This window comes from Cyanistes caeruleus, chromosome 3 (assembly GCF_971803275.1).
Source record: "Cyanistes caeruleus chromosome 3, bCyaCae1.hap1.1, whole genome shotgun sequence".
NCBI lineage: Eukaryota > Metazoa > Chordata > Aves > Passeriformes > Paridae > Cyanistes > Cyanistes caeruleus.
In genome coordinates this window covers 4,926,800-4,946,340 of record NC_141703.1, presented here as the reverse complement: position 1 = coordinate 4,946,340, position 19,541 = coordinate 4,926,800, and the positions used below count along the sequence as shown (strand labels likewise).

The 19,541-nt window shown below is 40.8% G+C and overlaps 1 protein-coding gene across 2 annotated transcripts; it reads right to left on the bottom strand.

Moving 5' to 3' along the window:
* Positions 1–1,028: 1,028 nt before the first annotated feature.
* Positions 1,029–19,204, bottom strand: LOC111927386 (uncharacterized). 2 transcript variants are annotated; one of them, XM_086879565.1, is made up of 9 exons: positions 19,078–19,204; positions 14,016–14,097; positions 10,533–12,170; positions 8,438–8,674; positions 6,720–6,803; positions 6,000–6,109; positions 3,778–3,976; positions 3,093–3,230; positions 1,029–2,862 (listed from the first exon to the last, which is right to left on the bottom strand). In XM_086879565.1, exons 2-9 carry the CDS (start codon positions 14,062–14,064, stop codon positions 2,831–2,833), a joined length of 2,487 nt encoding a protein of 828 aa, XP_086735691.1. In that variant the 5' UTR covers positions 14,065–14,097; positions 19,078–19,204; the 3' UTR covers positions 1,029–2,830. The 2 variants fall into 2 exon arrangements, with proteins under 2 accessions (XP_086735691.1, XP_086735692.1); XM_086879566.1 differs by lacking the exon at positions 19,078–19,204 and having other exon boundaries at positions 10,533–10,960; positions 11,070–12,170; positions 14,016–14,112.
* Positions 19,205–19,541: the final 337 nt, after the last annotated feature.

The window sequence follows — 19,541 nt, the reverse complement described above, 5'->3', positions numbered from 1 at the left end:
GGGGACAGCAGGGCAGATGTGGCATTTCCAGTGTTCCAAGTCTGAGAGCTTGTCCTCTTGCTTTCTCCTTCCTTTCAAGGTGTCGTTCCATCATGAATCTACAATGACAAAGGCACTAAGGGGAATTCCTAGCACAGCCTAAATAATCTCCATTAGATAGAAGATGGCAAGTGAACAACCTGCTCTTCCAAGGCTTGGCTTTATCCAGGCCCAAACTGCCTGTGCCCTGGGAATGCAGTGCAACAACTGGGTATGGACCTGGTTCCTGAGCACTGTGATTTTCTCACACTGGTGAAGCAAAAGCTTTTGGTTATTGACAGCAGCAGGAATACTAAATTGTGGAAAAGTGAAATTGCTGGAAAAAGTCAGCTGAAGGTTTGAGTCTCATCTCATCAGTTCCAATAGGAACAGAACACAGTATTCCCTAAGGCCTTGATCACAGCATGCATGAAGGGATTGGTAGGTTGCTCAGGTTTTTCTGGAACATAGTGTCAGTCTGTTCCAGGAGGGCGAAAAGCAAGTCTGAAGCAGGCAAAATGCCCTTTGTCAGTCACAGACATCCTGACACAAAAATGGAGGAACAGCTTAATAGACACTGATATCGACAGGAGCCTGTTGCCTCGACGTTTTGAGTGTCTTGTCCTCAGCCATTTATTTCTCTGTCCCACTTGCTGCCTCTCTCTGAGAAGGGAATGTGCATGAGGAGCCCATCTGAATGCTGTCTGGGAGGGAGGAAGTGTTCCCCTGTGGAAAGGGGAGGTCTGGCTTCTCCTGCTCTCAATTTCAGAGAGTTCTCAGAGTCTAGACTCCACACTCTGGTGGTAGGGGGACTTTTACTGAAGTAGAAGTTAAAAAAGGATGGATTCAGTAGATCTTCTCTCTTGTTTGATTTAGCTCAAATTGATCATCCTTCTGTGTAATCACACAAGGTTAGCTCTGTTGTTGACTGCACTGGCCACCCTCCCCCCTTGTAGGTAGAAGAGACTCCAAATTATGTGACAAAACAAGAACAGCAGATTCCTTCAGAATTCACAATTGTAAAAATAAAGGTTTTATTTGTAAAGCATCTTTGAGAAAATTGTTTAAAATACCACTTTTTTTTCCCCCAAAGACATTAAATACATTTTGTATGAACAATCCCAGGACGGTTGAAGCCTGCTGTACATGGTCTCTATTTAACACTATTTACAAGAACATCAGAAAGGTTTACTGACAATGAGGATTTGCTATTTAAAGTAGATCCCTCAAAAAAAGAAATAAAAGAGTATTAACATAAGCAAGAGCACTCATTTGTAATTTCAACAGAGCTCCCTAGAGAACTTGTATTTACTGACAGAATACATTGTTGAGTAACTGTTCAGTGAGTAGAACACCCAGAGATAGCTATATTTAAAAGCAGCATAGTATAAGTTTAACAAATGTTAATCACTCTCTTTCCATCAGTGAGGTGTCTGTGACTCCACACCCCAGACCCAATCAGGACAGACAAATTGACACTGCATGGAGGGAGTGCAAGACCTCCATGTGAAAGGGAGAGCATGCAAGACCCTGTTTCATAGGTCCCTGCTACTAAAAATAATATTCCAGCCAGGGTCCTCGGCAGGGCTCTGCCAGGAGCTGTGTTAGAGCACAAGGATGGAGGGATGAAAGAATGAATGCTGGCTGCATATGGAGCAGAGCAGAGCTGTATGTGCATCCCCACTCTGATGAGTTCCCACCTTGTGCTGCAGTCCTGGCACCAATTCACTCTAACCTGTGCCAAATAACCATAACCTAATCCCCAAAAAACAGGGGTGTTCAGGGGGTGTGAGCCAGGGCCTCAACATCACGGGATACTCAGTGCCTCAACAGGAATTCCGAGTGTAGGCAGACTGACAAAATGTACAGATACAGGGAGAGCTGGTTTGAAATGAAACACATAAATCCTGCTGGAAATATGAACAGCAGTAAACTGCCCCTTTATCATCTGTTCAGCACAGTCCAAGCAGGAAAAACTGCACCACAGTAGAAACAGACTGTAACTTCTCCAGGACTGCAGTGAAGAGTGGTGGGAAAAGGTAAAGATCATTTCTTGTAATTGCTCTAAAGCAATTAGAAGAAATCTAAAGCAAGGCCTGCTTCAATGCCACAGGAGTTTCTTCTATTGGACTCTAGGATTATCAAGAGCAGGACAATATGGCACTATATGGCACATCCTTGCTCAGCCAACCATTTTTGACAGGCAAAAAGAGGTGAGTAAAATACTTTTAGCTCAAATTAACCTAATGTTTGCCTTCCCCATCTACTAACACATTGAGACTATGCTGTGGAACCACACCTGTATTTAGCATGCTATACATTTCACACATATGAGAATTATTCCTTCACAGCCCAGCAATTGAAGAAACTTTGAATTCAGAAGTGTCCAAATCAAGTTTCTGGTCCACCAGACTTCTATAGCAAGCCCACATAACTGAGATGTATGCCATTTTTCTCCAAACTCCTAATCAAGTTGCATATGCTAGGACGCTAATTACCCTGGGCTCATTCTTCAGTCACAGGAGAGAAAAAGGCATCTTTATATTGTGATAAAAGTTTTTATATAGTGATAAAAGTCTCAGGGGGGGTCAATCACCCTTGGCCAAGTGCACAAAACCCAACAGGGTGACTCTGGGCTCAGCTGAGCATTCAAGTGATCTGCCACAGCTACCAGGCTCAGTCACCCTGTTTTCAGTGTCACCTAAATACAGTATTGAGTAGTTTGGATCCTGTCTCTCTAGCTTGTCAGTGCTAGGAGTCATTGAAGTACCTATAGGGGATAGGCTGAAGAGAAGTTTCTCTGTTCCTCACTCTACCACGTGTACAATGTAGGGAATTCCATACCTGTTTAAAGGAAGATTCATTGAATGTTGTTAGAAGCTCATGAATTTGGCAATGGACATTGGGAAGGAAAGGGTGGAATTATCCTAAGTTAATATGCACTATTAACACTGAATGATAAGATAAATATATTAATTTTCTGCCTTGCCTATAATATTTAAGTGATGGTTTATCTTATAAGTGCTTGTAGACAAACATTCCGATGAGTCCTGAAGGTTCAACCAAGTATTTACCTGATCTTCTCCTCACATAGATGTAAAACAGTATTGCCAGGAGAATCAGCACTAATGCAACTCCAAGTAAAACTCCAAGGACAATCACTGCTACTCTCCAGGAAGAACTGTTGTCAGTTGCTGACTGAACAGACAGAGCTGGAAATTTAAAACACATTTTAGAAATGTTAGCTAGAAACAGTAAAAAAGTGGGTGTAAGAAATCCTGGAGCCCTAAGTGACAGCTGTGTTTTACTGCTTGGCAGCTTTGAAACTTTTGAATAATATGGAAAATGTTTTTGTATGTGGTGAAGATTTGTTAACTAGAAATCTTTTCTGAGGGTCCTTGTGATCTCTTGGTGACATCCATAACAACTGCTCTGAGGATTTGATGGATGGAATGGTGTAAATTGAGAGTTTTTAGATCCTTTTGTGGGAAGAGAACCCATCCTTTGAGTCTGGAACTGGGTATGTGTAATTACCCTTTAAAATAGTTTATTTTAATACACTATATTAAAGCTTATTATTTCATAATCTGTATTAAATCACTACATGTCTGGCGAATGTTTAAATAGGTTATTTAAACTATTTGAACTATTTGAATCTCTTAATAGAGAGAAGTTAATTTATCATCTTAATTAAACAGCAGTAGATCTGACCCTTTAATCCCCACACCATTACAAAGAAGCTGTTTCAGCATCACTTACCTTGCACTTCAGCTTGGAACAGCCCAAACTTGTTCCTTAATACTTTTTTCAGGTGGGTCTGTATATTCTCCACATCCGTGACTTCTTTTGGCAGCAGAAAGAAAAAATCAGCAACAACACTGCCAGGTCTGAAATCCAGCATGACAATATTGAAGGGGTCATTCCACTGTGGCAGCTCAGCACGCATTCCTTCAACAACCTGTGCAAGGTGAAAATTATATTTATTTTTAAATCACTTAATCTTTGCTTACTACTCTTTCAAGGTAATTGCTTTGGGATAACAAAAATCTTATTGAAAGAGGATTCTGGAGTGACGTGTCGTCTGTGATTGAAAAGTTGAAATCTGTATTTGACTTCCAGAGCTCCAATCTGTTTAGCTAGTTATCGATGAATAATGCATTAAAACAAGTTGTCCTCCTCCACAAACCCATATGGGACCCTGACTGTACAATATTTGGAATCTGCAAAGAGCACCCAATATTTCTAAAGTTATGTTCAGTGTCCCCTAACTTTTTTTAAATGTGCAACTAAACTTCAAGCACGGTCCTGCACTACCAGCACAGAATTTGATGTGAGAGGTTTAAAACTTAATTTTGTCACCAGATCTTCAAAGCCATGACCTTACAGAATACCTTTGCAAAGAGAGACAAAGGTGTGATTTGCCTCTCAATCATTCTGGCATAAACCGAGTGTATTCCTATGGCACCAACCAAAATCAAATCAACTGCACTGATATCTCCAAAGGTAGAGTCTTGCTTAGTGCTTTCATATGGATATCAAACAAGAACAAACAGCTCCCTTTTTTAAGCAAGACTGGTTGAAATGTTTTTGTCAGGACCGATCTTTTCAGAAAATTAGGTGTTTGATTCAACTCACTAGGAGAAGTTATCCTCTCACTGTGGATAAATAGTGTATTTTATCTGAAAATTCTGAAAGATTACTATTTTTCATAGATGATAACAAACCTTGTTCTGAGTCACTGCTCAGTTTTCTGCCTCCATCTTCTCTGTGGGATAAACCCCCACCCCAAACTTTACATCCCTTCAAGTTCCTTGGCCAGAGGCTCCAAAAATGCTATTATTTACCTCACTTTGATGAGCAGTCTAGGTGAGGACCCTGACTTATGCAGGCAAAATTGTAAAATTTCAAAGCTACAACTACAGAGTGGTAGTACTGTGGAATATAAAAGAAATAGTTCAACATTTAAATTGGACAAAAAAAAATCCAATACAGAAATTGTCTGTATTTTCAATCATGTTAGTTCAGCCTCTCTTTGATTTTTCCATTTTTTGAAGAAAAGCTGACACTTTCCATGAGGTAAAAGCTTATTAAAAGCCAGTAAAGGGATTCCTGTTGCTTTCAGTCAGGTTGGAGGAAACCTTTTACATCCACTAAAATAAATTTTCTATCCATGAAGTAGAGATGTTAGCAGTCATAAGACAAGGTTACCTCCGAGTTGGCGTGGTGAGAACAAATTAATTACTGCTTTTGAAATCTGTGGCGTTTCTTAGCTAAAGGGTATGATCATCACACTTTAAATAGCTGTGTTAGTTATTTAAAGCAGTCTACCCCAATCTCACAGTAGATTTACCTTTCCAGCAGGCTTATATACATCAGGATTCCTGAGAGGTGTTGAAATGATTAGGTTTTTTTTAACATGCTGCTAAAGACAGTTGAGTGGCAGACTGATGCTTCTGCCTGTCAGCGTGACTAGCTCGAAGCTTCCACGCCCTCTCCTCGTTTTCCCCCTTGAAATGGACCCCTTGATACTTTGTCCAATCCTGCATCCAGAATATCAGGATGATAATCCTGATGAAGTGCATCACCAATGATCTGGACTCACAGCACTCACTTGCAAAGTTTTCATGTATCCAACTCTGTGCTGAAATGCTGTTTTTGAATAACATCTTTTTTTTTTTGCCTCCACAGGCATCAGTTTAATGAAGTGGGAGAAAATAAACAGAACGGGATGTTCCTTCCAAAAATAGAGTCTTAAAGTGCCTTTCACTAAATAACTTATATTTGAGGATGGCTTAGGAAATAAAGCCCTCCTCATTGGACAACAAGCTGTCTGTCCTTGGAGGATTTGTGCTTCCTATACTGTTTTCTCTTTTTCACCTGTCAGAGTCTTGATTTAACAATGAATGTAGGAGACTAAAGTTGCTAATCACAAGCCTTTCTGCAGCTCATTCATGTTGACAAAGAGGATTGCATCAACTCACGTCTGTTTTGATCCTTTCAGACATTGTTTTGTAGTCTTCACTAGCAGAGTTATAAAGTGTATTATTAAATATCTCGTTTTTTAACCGAACGCTGCAGGCAAATGCTTGGCCTGGAAAAAAGAAAAGGAAAAAAAAAAAATGAAGAAACAATTGGGTAAATCTCAGGATTACCTCCAGAATTGGTCTTTAGACTTTATTATCTCATGTGTTTATAATATGAAGCAGTAAAACCAGAAACTAATCAAATAATAATAACAAAGTGTATCATGTGCGTCTAATGCAGCGGCTTTGGAACCTTCAGAGCTGAATCTCTCCTGGTTTGTCAGCCATCACAATCCTCACAATTTGTTCACCATTTCTATATTATTTAGGGTGCATCCCACTCCCTAATTCAACAGCCACTCTCCCATTGATTCCAGCAGAAGCAACACCAGTCTGTTAGACTCTGCAAGGCTCTGAGTGAGTTTAAATCCTCCTGAGTAGGTGGATGAGCCCTGAGCCAAAAGAAGAAAGCTTTACATAGAAAAGTCCAGACTAAAATAGAGCTGGAAGCTGACACTGAAGTTTGATGGAGGCAGCTTCTGCACCAAAGTGTGAACTTCAGATGGTGTGTGAACTGACATAATAAAGCAGATGGCAAAATACTCATGGGAGATACTATATTGTGAAATAATACCCCATAGTTATGGATAAACAAATGTTAAGGTTCTATAAACTTACTGGAGCATGCAATGCCTTTTAAGTCAGAACAGCCAGTACTTTGTGCTGAACAAAACTCAGTTATTTCAAAACAGGAAGTAGGATCTGCAAAATAAATGAAAAAAATAATCAAGATAATCACTTCTGTGCATGCATTATTAATGCTAATAAGAAAATTATGGAATAGGTGAAAGTCTTTAATTATGGCCAAGGAGTCACCTAAGCAGCAGTTCCTTTGGCCCAGTGAGAACTGAGAATCGCCAATTATAAAATTGGAGCATATCAAAAGAGAGGCAGGTGGTGGGTGGGTAGGTGGTATTTGAGAGCTCACTGAAATAGCACTGAGAACTCTGATTTCTTATGAGAGCTAAAGATATAGGTTGTGCTATTATGTGCTTGTACAACTCAGGTAAACTAGACGGAGTTTTCAGAAGTAAAAGTCACCTGCAATTTCTTTTGGAAAAAATATGCATCATGGGGTCTCAAAACCTCAGTATGCTTGTCTGGATTTGCTAATCTGAACTATTTATGAAGGGTCAAAACCCATTAAAGGCTGGCATAGCAGATTTTATGCGGTTAGCTCGTTGGATTAGATCTCCAGTTCTCACAGAATTGAACATAATCTTTAATTTCACATGACATATGGATGACTTGGTCTTTATTGCTCTTTTTAATTAGCTTACAAATAATTTTCTGGTAGGGCAGATGGCTCCAGATTACAAAAGAAAACAATTTTTTATTTTTCTTGAATAGAGAAACTAATAAATGAAAGCCAGTGGACTGAAGAATTGAAAGATTTCAATAGAAATAATGATGAGAATTTCTTGTCTTTGTGGTCCTAAAGACTAAGAGAGAAGGTAAGTCCATCAGAAGGAACCCCCACATTCAACTGCCAAAATAATTGCCCTAGAAGGGTTCTGAGAATAATCAGACAATCCACTGGAGGACTCAAAAAAGTACTGAAACAAGGACATTTATGTTTTAGAGAAATGCTGGAAGAAAGTAACAATTGCCAAAGCCAAGTTAGATCTTTCAAGTTATATAAAAAGAAATTGTGAGCACTTTCTCAGCCACTGGGAAAGAATGATAAAGTGCAGCACAGTTTTATCAAACGTGGATCATGCCAAAATAACCCAGTGGCTTCCTTTGACAGGCTGACTTTTAGATTTCTTCCAGTGATGGAAAAGCAAAAGTATACAGTGCCAAGTGGTAATTTTTTAAGTGGAATAAGTTTTGTCTAAAGGAATTGGCTAAGGGGGAGATGGCAATGGGGAGTTTTAAAAGGAGATTTAGATTTAGAGGGATACTGTGTGTCATGTTCCTTCAAAATCAGTTTCAGTACAGAGACACAATTAAAATGTTTGCCTTAATGTCTATAACCTAGGATGAAATTAAAAGGGTAACATGACAATTAAGGACTGCCTGCATTCACAAGAGCATGTAGAACCTAAACTCCACACTACAGGAATATTTTCTGGTAAATCTACAACCAAAATATCCTGACTTGTACAGAATTACCTGGCTCAATAATAGAGCATGATCAGAAATTTTACAGAGCTCTTACTCTTGCAAACTCCTGTTTCATTCAAGCAGTCCTATCCAAATAAGGGGATGAGTCAAATAAATAAAAATTACTTTTAGGAATAAGAGTCTGTGAGATCAAATCCAGATCATATCACAACAAGATACTGTGAGTTTATATTAATTAAAAAGAAATGCCAGGGTGATGGAGGAGGTACCTGTTCGGACAGTGACTGAAGAACGATTATTAGCACAAGATGACACTGCCACAGAAATGTTGTACACATGGCCAGGAAGCAGGTTTTTAAACACAGCTTTTGTGTCTTTTGTAGTTGTTGTATTTATCTCCTCTCCACCCATGACAGAGATGTTGTAGAAGCTGCCTTTGCTGCTACTGGTCCAGCTGAGCTGTATTTCTTCTCCAGTCACGCTCTGAACTTCGATGGACACTGTTGCTGTAAAGTGTGAAAGTTGCATACAGATGAGAGCAGTTCATTTCACTGTTGCCATTAGTGAAAAATACACACTACTGCTTAAACTCACAGTGATGAACAAATTCATACCTTCTGTAAAAGCCTTTTGAAGATCAACAGAATGGATTGGAAGGGACCTTAAAAATTATCTGGTTCTAACCGTGTGCCATGGGCAGGGACAAATTCCACTATCTCAGGTTGCTCCAAGCCCTGTCCAGCCTGGCCTTGGACACTTCCAGGGTTGGGGCATCCACAGCTTCTCTGGAAAACCTGTCCCAGGCCCTCACCACCCTCACAGGGGAGAATTTCTTCCTATGATTTACTCTAGCCCTACCCTATTTCAGTTAAAAGCTGTTTGCCCTGTCACTATGCACCCCTGCACAAAGTCCCTCTTGTAGGTCCCCTCTCTACTGGAAGAGGTTCTGAGGTCTCCCCAGAGCCTTCTCCAGGCTGAACAACACCAACTCTTTTAGCCTGTCTCCACTGCAGAGGTGTCCCAGCCCTCTGAGCATCTTTGTGACCTCTGCTGGACCTTCTCCAGCAGCTCCACGTTTCTCTCATGTTGAGAACCCCAGGGCTGGAGGCAGCTCTGCAGGTGGAGTCTCACCTGGGCAGGGCAGAGGGGCAGAATCCCCCCCTCTCCTGCTGCCCACGGTGCTTTGCATGCAGCCCAGGATGCCTTTGGGCTTTTGGGATGTGGAGGCACATGGCGGAGTCATGCCAAGATTTTCATCCACCAACACCCCCAAGTCTTTCTCCTCAGAGCTGCTCTCAGTCCATTCATGCCCAGCCTGTGTTTGTGCTTGGCACTGCCCCAGTACATGTACAGGACCTTGCACTTGGCCTCACTGGACTCCACGAGATTCAAGGGGGCCCACTCTAAAGCCTGTCCAGGTCCCTCTGGATGCCATCCCTTCCCTCCACAGTGTCAACTGCACCACACAGTGTGATGTTATCAGCAAAGCTGCTGAGGGTGCCCTCAACCCTGCTGTCAGTGTCACCCACAAGGACATTAAACAGCACCAGGCCCAGGAGTGACCCCTGAGGAACCACTGGTCACTGGGCTGTCCTTGGCCATTGAGCCACTGTCAAGGAGCAGGTTGTTCCTTTTTGTGTGTGTGTGCACATCTCCTACTGCATTCCACGGACACTATGACTCCAGATCAGGGAAGGATTAACCCCTTGGACTAATAGATCTTGAAGAATATTATTATGCGCTAAAAATGGAAGTCATGCTGCCTTTGTTTTTTGGGTGCAGAGTTCAAAAAGGCTGCATTCTCCTCTTTTCCATCTTTGCTTTACTTTTTTGTCCATTGAAAAATGATGGCTCATTACTGCATATTTGTTGAATATGGGCAGATAGCACTTTGGCAAAAAATTTAAGATACAGTAGAAAAGAATTATTAAAACAAATAAGAAATGAGTTAGCAAAAAAAAAAAAAATCAACTGGATTCTCCCAATGAAGGAACTGCCTCAGTATTTCATAAAAGGAAATTTCAAGACCAAAATCAACAAAACCAATAAAACCCAATAAAAATCAATAAAACTTTCCATTGACATAACTTGGCCTATGCAGCATAACTACACAGCATTTTACCTCTGTGGCACTGCCTAAGACACAGTGTGTAATTTCAAAAACAACTCCAGACTGGAACTGCAGCTTTTCAGAAAATAAATAGATGCAGGGATTCATATTCCTGGATTAAATTCCCAACTTAAAAAAGACCTTGTAAAAAAGCTCCAATGCCAACCAAAAATAACAATAATGAAAGAAAATTATACTCGACTCTTCCAAAAATAGATCAAAATAAATTTAGTATCATGTGTTAAAATACTCACAGCAAGTTCCAGTAAAAGGAGGATTAACAGATGTTGTTATACTAAGGTTTGTCGTGGATGGGGTTGCCAAGGATGTGGAAGGGAGGGAATGGGAGGTGTTGGCAGTGGGCTCAGATGTTCTGATCCCCTGGTCCATGGTGGAACTTTCCATTCCTCCGGGAGGAGTCGTGGCTCTGCTCCCCACAGAGGCCGTGGCTGTGGAAGGAGAGGAACTGCCCACAGAGGCTGTGGCTGTGGAAGGAGAGGAGCTGTCCACAGAGGCCGTGGCCATGGAAGGAGAGGAGCTGTCCACAGAGGCCGTGGCTGTGGAAGGTGAAGAGCTGTCCACAGAAGCTGTGGCCATGGAAGGTGAAGAGCTGTCCACAGAGGCTGTGGCCATGGAAGGTGAAGAGCTGTCCACAGAAGCTGTGGCCATGGAAGGTGAAGAGCTGTCCACATAGGCCGTGGCTATGGAAGGTGAAGAGCTGTCCACAGAAGCTGTGGCCATGGAAGGTGAAGAGCTGCCCACAGAGGCTGTGGCTGTGGAAGGTGAAGAGCTGTCCACAGAGGCTGTGGCCATGGAAGGTGAGGGGCTTCCCACAGAGGCCATGGCTTTGGAAGGTGAAGAGCTGTCCACAGAAGCTGTGGCTGTGGAAGGTGAGGGGCTCCCCACAGAGGCTGTGGCTGTGGAAGGTGAAGAGCTGTCCACAGAGGCCGTGGCTGTGGAAGGTGAAGAGCTGTCCACAGAGGCTGTGGCCGTGGAAGGTGAGGGGCTCCCCACAGAGGCTGTGGCCGTGGAAGGTGAGGGGCTCCCCACAGAGGCTGTGGCTGTGGAAGGCGAGGAGCTGCCCACAGAGGCCATGTCTGTGGAAGGCAAGGGGCTCCTGACAGAGGCTGTGGCTGTGGAAGACGAGGAGGTCCTCATGGGAGATGAAGTAGCTGACACCTCCTCTGCGGGCTGTCCCTGTGTGAGGGGTGTGGAGGTGTGTCGAGGCACTGGTGTCCCCGTGCTGCTGCCTGGTGTGGATGAAGGGCTGGATGCAGTGGTGCCTGAGGCAGGAGAGGTGCTGGAGGTGGGAGGTCTGGGGGCAGTTGGGCCCTGTGACTTGGCCTCTGCTGTCCCAGCAGAGAACTGAGCACTCGTAATGCCAGCAGTGGAGGACAGAGAAGAGAGCGTGAGTGCTGTGGGTGGGCGGGATGTGGTGGCCAAGGGCATCCCAGTGGTGCTGCTTTGCTGTGGGCTGGGAGTCACAGCTGGGGAGCCCTCAGGAGAGGAGGAGGAGGAAGAGTGGCTCATTGTGCCTGAGCTGAGATGTGGGGAGGAAGCAGAGCCACTCTCTGTGCCCGTGCTGGGGACAGTGGTGGTGCCATTCCCTGTTGGGAATGCTGACATCACTGCACCACTCCCAGGAGACATCCCCAGTGAGCTCCCTTGCCACGCTGATGTTGTGGGTGTAGTGTCCATCTTCCCTTCATCCATACCTCCACCCACCATCATCATCACGGAGGGGGACAGTGAGGTTGTGCCCAGGAGGGTTTGGGTGTTGGGCTCTGTCACAGAGATATTTGAGCTGTTTAGAGCTGGGTCAGTTCTGTTGTTTGTGCTTCTCGAGATGTCTACATTCTTCTCAGCGGTGGCAGTCGCTGTCATTATGGTATCTGTCAGAATTTCAGAAATGTGAATTATGGATTGTTGCCCTGTAATTCTGTGATTTACTTTAATAGTCTACAGAGTGTAACTTTGGTCTTGTGTGAAAAATTCACTTAACGTTCTCATCTTCATTGTTATTCCCTTTCTTCCTCATCTCCAGTTTCATATTCTTTGCTATTCCTCAACTACCATGTTACTTCCTTTTTCATTTGCATAAATTTGAGATCTTGCCAATTTCCTTGTAGTACTTTTTTTCTGCATAAATGTAGAGATTTCTGTTACCTTTCTATTCCTAGTTTACATATTTTTTCAATTTTCCATGTACTTTTCTTCTTGTAAATATCATTTCATTTACAGTAAGGAAAGGGTATAGCGGTGAACTCATCACTGTTGAGTTTAAGGTTGGACTCAATCCTAAAGGTCTTTTCCATCCTAAATGATTCTATGATCCTATGATTGCTCCAAAGTAAAATTCATAGAGAATTAAAAGGAAAATTAAAAATTGGCAGAATGCATTTTCCAGCATAATTTTTCTCCTTGCTTTTTTGTGTATATTTTATATAAATAATCCAATTCAAAAATAATAATTCAATTTCTTTATTTTGCAGGGCATTTATTCCTTTCCTAATTACTTTTTGTCAGGCGGGAGAGAACACCTTTTCTGAGGATACCTTTCTGTTGATGTTCTAAATCATATTAATCCTGGGTGAAAATTCATTGCCTTCCTGTGTTTGCCTCTATTTTTAACTACCAATAAACTGTAACTCCTGTAGTTTGCAAGTGGGAAGGTGACAATTCTGCAACATTTCCAACTCTCCTGAAGTTTCTTTAAAAGGAAAATCAAACTCTTTTTCCATTGTGATTAAATAGTCAGGCTAAGTTGGCCTTACTTTATCTGGTAATTTAATTTTGATTTTGAAGAGTGGCTTTGGTCCTGTTGAAAACCCAGACATATCCTTCTGCATTATGTCAGTTTACTCCTTAGCAACACTAATTTATTATCCTGGGTCATTGGGTCTGGCTGGAGGAAACTCAGAGGATTCTCAGACAGGGAGTATTGGAGCAGCTCTATCAAAGTCTTAAGAACCAAATTAATTAACTTCTTTTGACTCTATTCACCTGTAAATTGAAGGTGGTGTTTTCATATCATTTGATATCTACATAGAAACTTGTAATGTAACAATACATATTTTTCAACGTTCTTCCTACAGACTGTTATCTTTTTTACACCCAAAACCAGTTAGAATCATAAGATCCTGTGCTTGTAACTCTCAGATTTTTAACAGCAGGTATTGATCACTCAAGAAACTTTTGTTTGTCTGCACTGAACGACATGAAACCAGATATTAAGAATGAAACAATTCAGCTCTCTGAATTTCTAGATTTTTTTTTAAATCTCTTGCAGTGCAGTGAGAACACATCATAGTTAATACAACCTAATCCATGCTTTTTTTATGTGTCTTTTCCTAAGGAGTCTTTCAGAGGAGAAAAATTGGAAAAATACATCATTCATAACTAAGCTTAGGTGTAAAAAAAATTGTAAAATCTGGTCAGACACTATGTTTGGTCTTTTGGATGAGATTTCTGAGCACTTTGCTCTCATTCTTTTACCTACTTACAGATTTATATCCCTATTAAAATATCTGCTGAAATCCAATGCATTCAAGCTAAACAAAAAAAAAAACCCACAAAAACAGAAGACCAAAACCCCACAACCCTGTAAATATCCCATGTTATTGGATTTTACATTCATTTTTAGCTGCCCCCCTTCCCTGATTATCATTTCAAATGTTTCTCAAGGACATCCTCTAAATACACAGCGACAATCAATAACCAAAGAGATTTTTACTTACAGAGCAAAACAGAGAGGATGAAATGCCAGAGGTAATTCCAGGTGCCCATGTCGAGGCTTCCCCTGCTTGCAGTGCTCGTCCCCTGCGTGAGAGTGACATTTTGAACGGAACACTTTGGTCATTTAAACAGGGGCGAGGCTGCAAGTGTTACGTCCCAGCCTCTGCCAGTGCCTCACGCACGTCGGGATCGCAGCCAATGTAACGAAAACCTCGCACCTGACCTGTTCTGTAATAAATTCCAACGTTTTCCGTTGAAGCGTGCTTGCTTTTTCTTAATGGAGCAAGGTCTGAGTCTGAGCCAAAGGTGAGTCAAAATCAGGAAGAATTTAGAGAGCAGTGCAACGCAACTGGACACCCTTTTGTCCTGGGTATTCAATAAATAAAATACTTTAACAGCCTTGGGTTTGGGCAATACATGACTGAGATCCAGAACTGAGGAGCCTTGGGTCCAAAAGTCTTACCTTAATCTGTAGATGCACCTCTTTTCCCCCCATATTTTCCTGTATTATTAATTATTTAGGAGATAATGTTTAAATATTCAGTTCTAACTTGCATGCTTATTGCATTAGAAGAGCAAATTGCTAGAAATGCACCAAACAGATGCCAGTCATTGGTTCTGCAATACTGGAAAGAGACTGGAGTGGTTGTAAATCTCCATTATTTCACTTCTTTGAAGCAGGTGGAAAATACTGGATGACCAGATTTGTCATTCTTAGCTGAGTTTATCCCCATTTTCTTTAGCAGGTTAGGCAGTTGCCATGGACAGTCCCTGCTGGTCACCAAATCCGGATCACAACTTGAGCTGGATGTCAAACTGCCTCTGTGTGCCTCATCAATGATTTGAACATTTACATTTTGTCATATTTTTAATACCCTACCCTGCCTGAGGTTTATACTGGTAAAAGTCTTCATTAAATCATTTGCAGTGAGATTTTTTTTTCCATTCACACTATGCGAGAGGAATTCTGTCTTGAGTAGGGTGGGACAGAGTGGAGTGGGGCAGAGTAAGGCCTGAAGAAGGAAGATCATTATTTACCTAGTTCAAGTTTTTTCTAGACCTGCAAGGCTTGGCACATCTATAACTGCATAAATTCCAGATTTTGCTTCAGCCACTGTTTTCTAAAATTGGTTTAATTCAGTTTTATTCTGACAGGGAAGTAAGACAAAGAAAAATATTCCTTGAAATGAGCTTAAGGGTATTGTTCTCTGGTGTGAGGCAGCAATTTCAGCTTTGTGCCTCGTTTGATGTAGAAACCCCTGACTCAGTCAGATCTTTTATTAGCAATCACTTGTTTACAGCTCTAACTGGAATTCTTAAAGCTATTTCTGCTTGCAGAAATAATTTGAAATCACATTTCCTTCAACTTAGGAGGTCAACATTGTCAGACTTCTCTCTCTTGGACTTCCATAAGACCAAACCCAGTCTCTAATTCATGCTCAGCTGGGAACTCTGGTGGTACATCCCCATGCACCAGGGTAGGTTTTGACCCTAAACCCCTTCCCTGACCTCTGCAGGTCCTACTCTGTGCAAATAACCTTTAATGAGCTTGCAAACTATGGAGGACAGGGTGGGAAATGCCACTCCCTACTTTCTTAACCAGGGTTTTCTATGAAATGACAGCCATGGAAACTTGGCTGCAAAGTCTAGTAAGTCAAATTCTTAGCGTCTTACAAGCACCACTGTTTTTTAGTGACACTTAAATTATGTATGAAAATATAAAAAGAGAACCAAATTCAGATGAAGCAGCATAAACCCATTTTTACTAACATACAGCAAATGACATATAGCATTAAAAAAAAAAAAAACAACCAAAAACTCTGGTTTTTTTCAGGAAATAGATATTCCCAGCTTCTCTTCTTTCAACTTGACAGTGACCCAAAACCAAACCAACTTTTAACTCAGCTTATCATGTACTTTACAGTAAAATTTGCTTTTTGGTAAACACAGAACAAGTTTTGCCACATGCCTTACAGGTAAGAGACTTCCCAGAATGAAACTGGTGACCCTTCTCAAATATTTTAAGTTCCTTGTGACTCATCTCACCAACCTATCAACTCAAGATTAAAGTGATCACTTAATTCTTACATTTATTTTTGAAAGATGCTGAGGTTTCACCAAGAGTTAGAAGGTGAAGATACATGAGGAAATAACGAGATTAAATTACATCTAGTTCACTTGCAACTCGTCATTCCTTTGAGGTGACCAAAGACTCAGGACTTTGAAAAAAAATATCTTTTTAGATACTGATTTCCATCTGCTTAAAAACAGGTTGTTAAAAGCTTGTGTTTACCAAGCCTGTGTTTAACTTCTCAAAACAAACAAAGAAAGAAGAATGAAGCTAAAAGAAATACAGAGTGCAGCTGAATTGGTGAAGGCAGTATCTTTTATTAAATCAAAGAATACAATGTGGGAAAAAATAAAATCCTTGTGGGCTTCTAAGCCCCTCAGCCAACCTGAATTAGAAGCAGCAAATGTTGGGGAGAAATGCTAGTGACAGCTGAAAAATAATCAACCCATTCTGAGGCATGCCATTTTCTAATTTTCCCTCCTGACAGCCATCCCCAAACACTTCCAGACTCTCTCTTGTCATTTTATAAATCAGAGATGGAATTTCTTCTGGAAATCACAATTTGGGGGAAGAGGATAATCGTGGATAATAGATCATAATTAACTTCTTTTATCCTGCTGTAGTAAGAAACTTACATGTCCAGGAACTTCCTAAAATGTGTCAGTACTGCCAGCGAGGATGGGCATTGGTCTGTGGGCATTAGGAGTGGAGGGAAAATGGGGTTTTTAGGTAAGAACTGTACTTCTCAGGTGTGTAAAAATGTCTGTAAGTTCATATAACTATCATTGGTAAAAATCAAATGTGTTTCATCACCTTTGAATGACACAAACAGGGCTCTGTAACCAACCTGTTCCCATAAGGAAATGCTGATAAATGAAACAGCCTTAGAAGCAGGATGTACCTGCACTGTCACAAAGCATGGTCACAGTATGGATTTCAGACATTCAAACCCTCCTGCCTTCTACAGTCACTCAAGATTATTATTGCTGTTATTGTTGTTGTTGTAATTTTCTTTATTTTCAATATTATTATTATTATTAACATTATTGTTGTAATTTTAATATTAGCTGTGGGTCAGTGACATTTCCAACTGCCATTCTGCCTTATATATAACCACACTTGTGTAAGAAGTGCCCTACCACTGAATTTTCTCTTCAGTTCCTTAGTGTGTGATTGTGATTTCAGAGAGCTCAGCCCCCCCTAATGTTCAGCTGCATTATTCAGAGGAAACCACCAGGTTTTTCTCTGTATCAGCCTATTACATATTAACAATGTCTCAAGTTTTTATTTTATGTTTAGTCCATCATTAATCATAAATCACAAGATTCTCTCACGTCTAATACTGCTTCCAGAAAAGCTACCTTTTGTAATTTCAGTGCCAGAGAGAATGTGGTGGTGTTTTTTTTTTTAAACAACTCTCTTATTTTGAACTGATTTGTGCATTTTTAATTTATTAAAATTAAATTTAATTTATTAAATTTAATGTTATTTCAAACAGCACAGATCCCAAAAGTTCCAAAACATTTGAAGTGTTTGGCTTTAAATGTGCACTCCAAACTTACAGGTCACAAGGGTTTAAAATGTTACAGAGTGTGGCATTTAGGAAAAAAAGTGGGAAATTGCTTTAGCACCCCAAGTTTTGTCTCTATGTTGTCAGTTGGGAAAGAAAAAAATTTTTTTGGGGGGGAAGGAAAGATTTCTGGAGGTTTTATTCTGGTTTCTTTTTCTTGTAGTTCTGATAATAAAGTTTCTTTATTCCTTTTAAGTTTTAAGCCTGTTTTTCCATTCTCCTAATCCATATCTCACAGCAAGAAACGAGTAACTACTCTGGTGATTTTTAGCTACTGCTAAAAGCTACTACACAGGGTAATAAAAAATATTTCTGAGAAGCATTAAAATTTAATCAGATATAAGGAAATTAGGATATATTAGCATGGGGTATTCAAAGAGTATAAATTGGCTTGGCCTGAGACCTAAACAACACATTGTGTTCCATGTCCTTTCTTCCACATCAACCACACTGAAGACCTTAAAACAAGATCCAAAGCTCAGCCCAACCAGGCTAAGAAAAGTCATGAGTTTTTCATGGGGAAAAATAAAATTAGAGAAATGGAAAGGAAGGAAATAAGAAAGGTATCTCTGTTTGCTTCCTAGATATAAGGAATTTGAAGTTCATGTTGAGATACTTTTTAATGCATTAAAAACTATTGCTGTTTATAGTTGGCAAAGCAGAGTTCCTTTTTTGGAGGACTGACAAGGCATGGTGCTGAGCCACAGAGGTGATGAGTGGGCTCTAACTAGCTCTGACTAAGTGAAACCCACATTTTCCTTCCCAGCCTTGCATTGGATTATCCTGAAAAGAGCAAATGGAAGAGGAATCAAGTACAAAATACCAGGACAAACAGAACAGATAAAGAATCAGAGATGCAGCTGAAACAAATCAATGCCCACAGGTCAGTATATTCCAGGTATAGCTTGGAATCCCTGAGGCTTCCAAAACATGGATTTGTCAAAATGCTCTGGAAATAAGGGTAGCAAAAATAGGGAGAAGCTTTCTGTGTAGGAGAGGAGTTTGGAAGAGGAGGGGATGTTCTGCATTTGGGCAGGGCACAAAACCAAAAGCACAGCATCATCAGAGGGTGTTGCTGCCTCACCCAGTAGCCCTGCACAAAGAAATGTCTCAGACAAGAGCAGCCAAGGTGGCTCTAGAACCAGAATCAGAAAAACTCTGATCATCTTCATCTATACTAATGACACCATGCTGTTTCTGTGACTTCATTTCTTTACTTTCTTATACTCTGTGCATCTGCATTAGTTTGCTCTACTGGGAATAAAGGAAAATGCAGAGAAAATTACTCCAGAGAAGAAATTCCAGTTCTCCATGAAGCAGCATCACTGACACAACATCTGCTGCAGGAACACGTTAAAATGCCCCACTGTCAGAACAAATACCCACATTAATCATAGGTGAAAATAAAGAATTAACAAATTACCTGTGGCTTCCAGGGTAGAATTCAAGAGCACTGAGCCAGGGATTGTTGCCAACAGTAAAAGTATAACTTCAATAACCACAACTTTGATGCTCTGTATCAACCCTTGTGATGAATTCTTTTGTTTCACCTATAGATATTGGAACAAAGAATTAATTCAATAAGCACTTTTTTGCCACAGGTGTTTCAGGATGTTTTTAAGAAAGGTATTTCATAAATCACTTTTTCTGCTTCCCAGCCTTAGTCCACAGAAGTGAGGCACAAAATTTTGAAAATTATTTGGGCTCAGCATTAATAAAAGTAGCAGTAGGTGTGAGAGCCACAGGAATCACTGTGTTGTTTCAAGACTCTGAACCTTAACTTCAAGACTCAAAATGTCACCACTCTCCAAAGAGCTCCAAGGTGCTGTGAAAAAAGGATTTTCAGTCTGAAGGAAAGTCTTGGTTGCATTAAGTCTGAACAGTTTG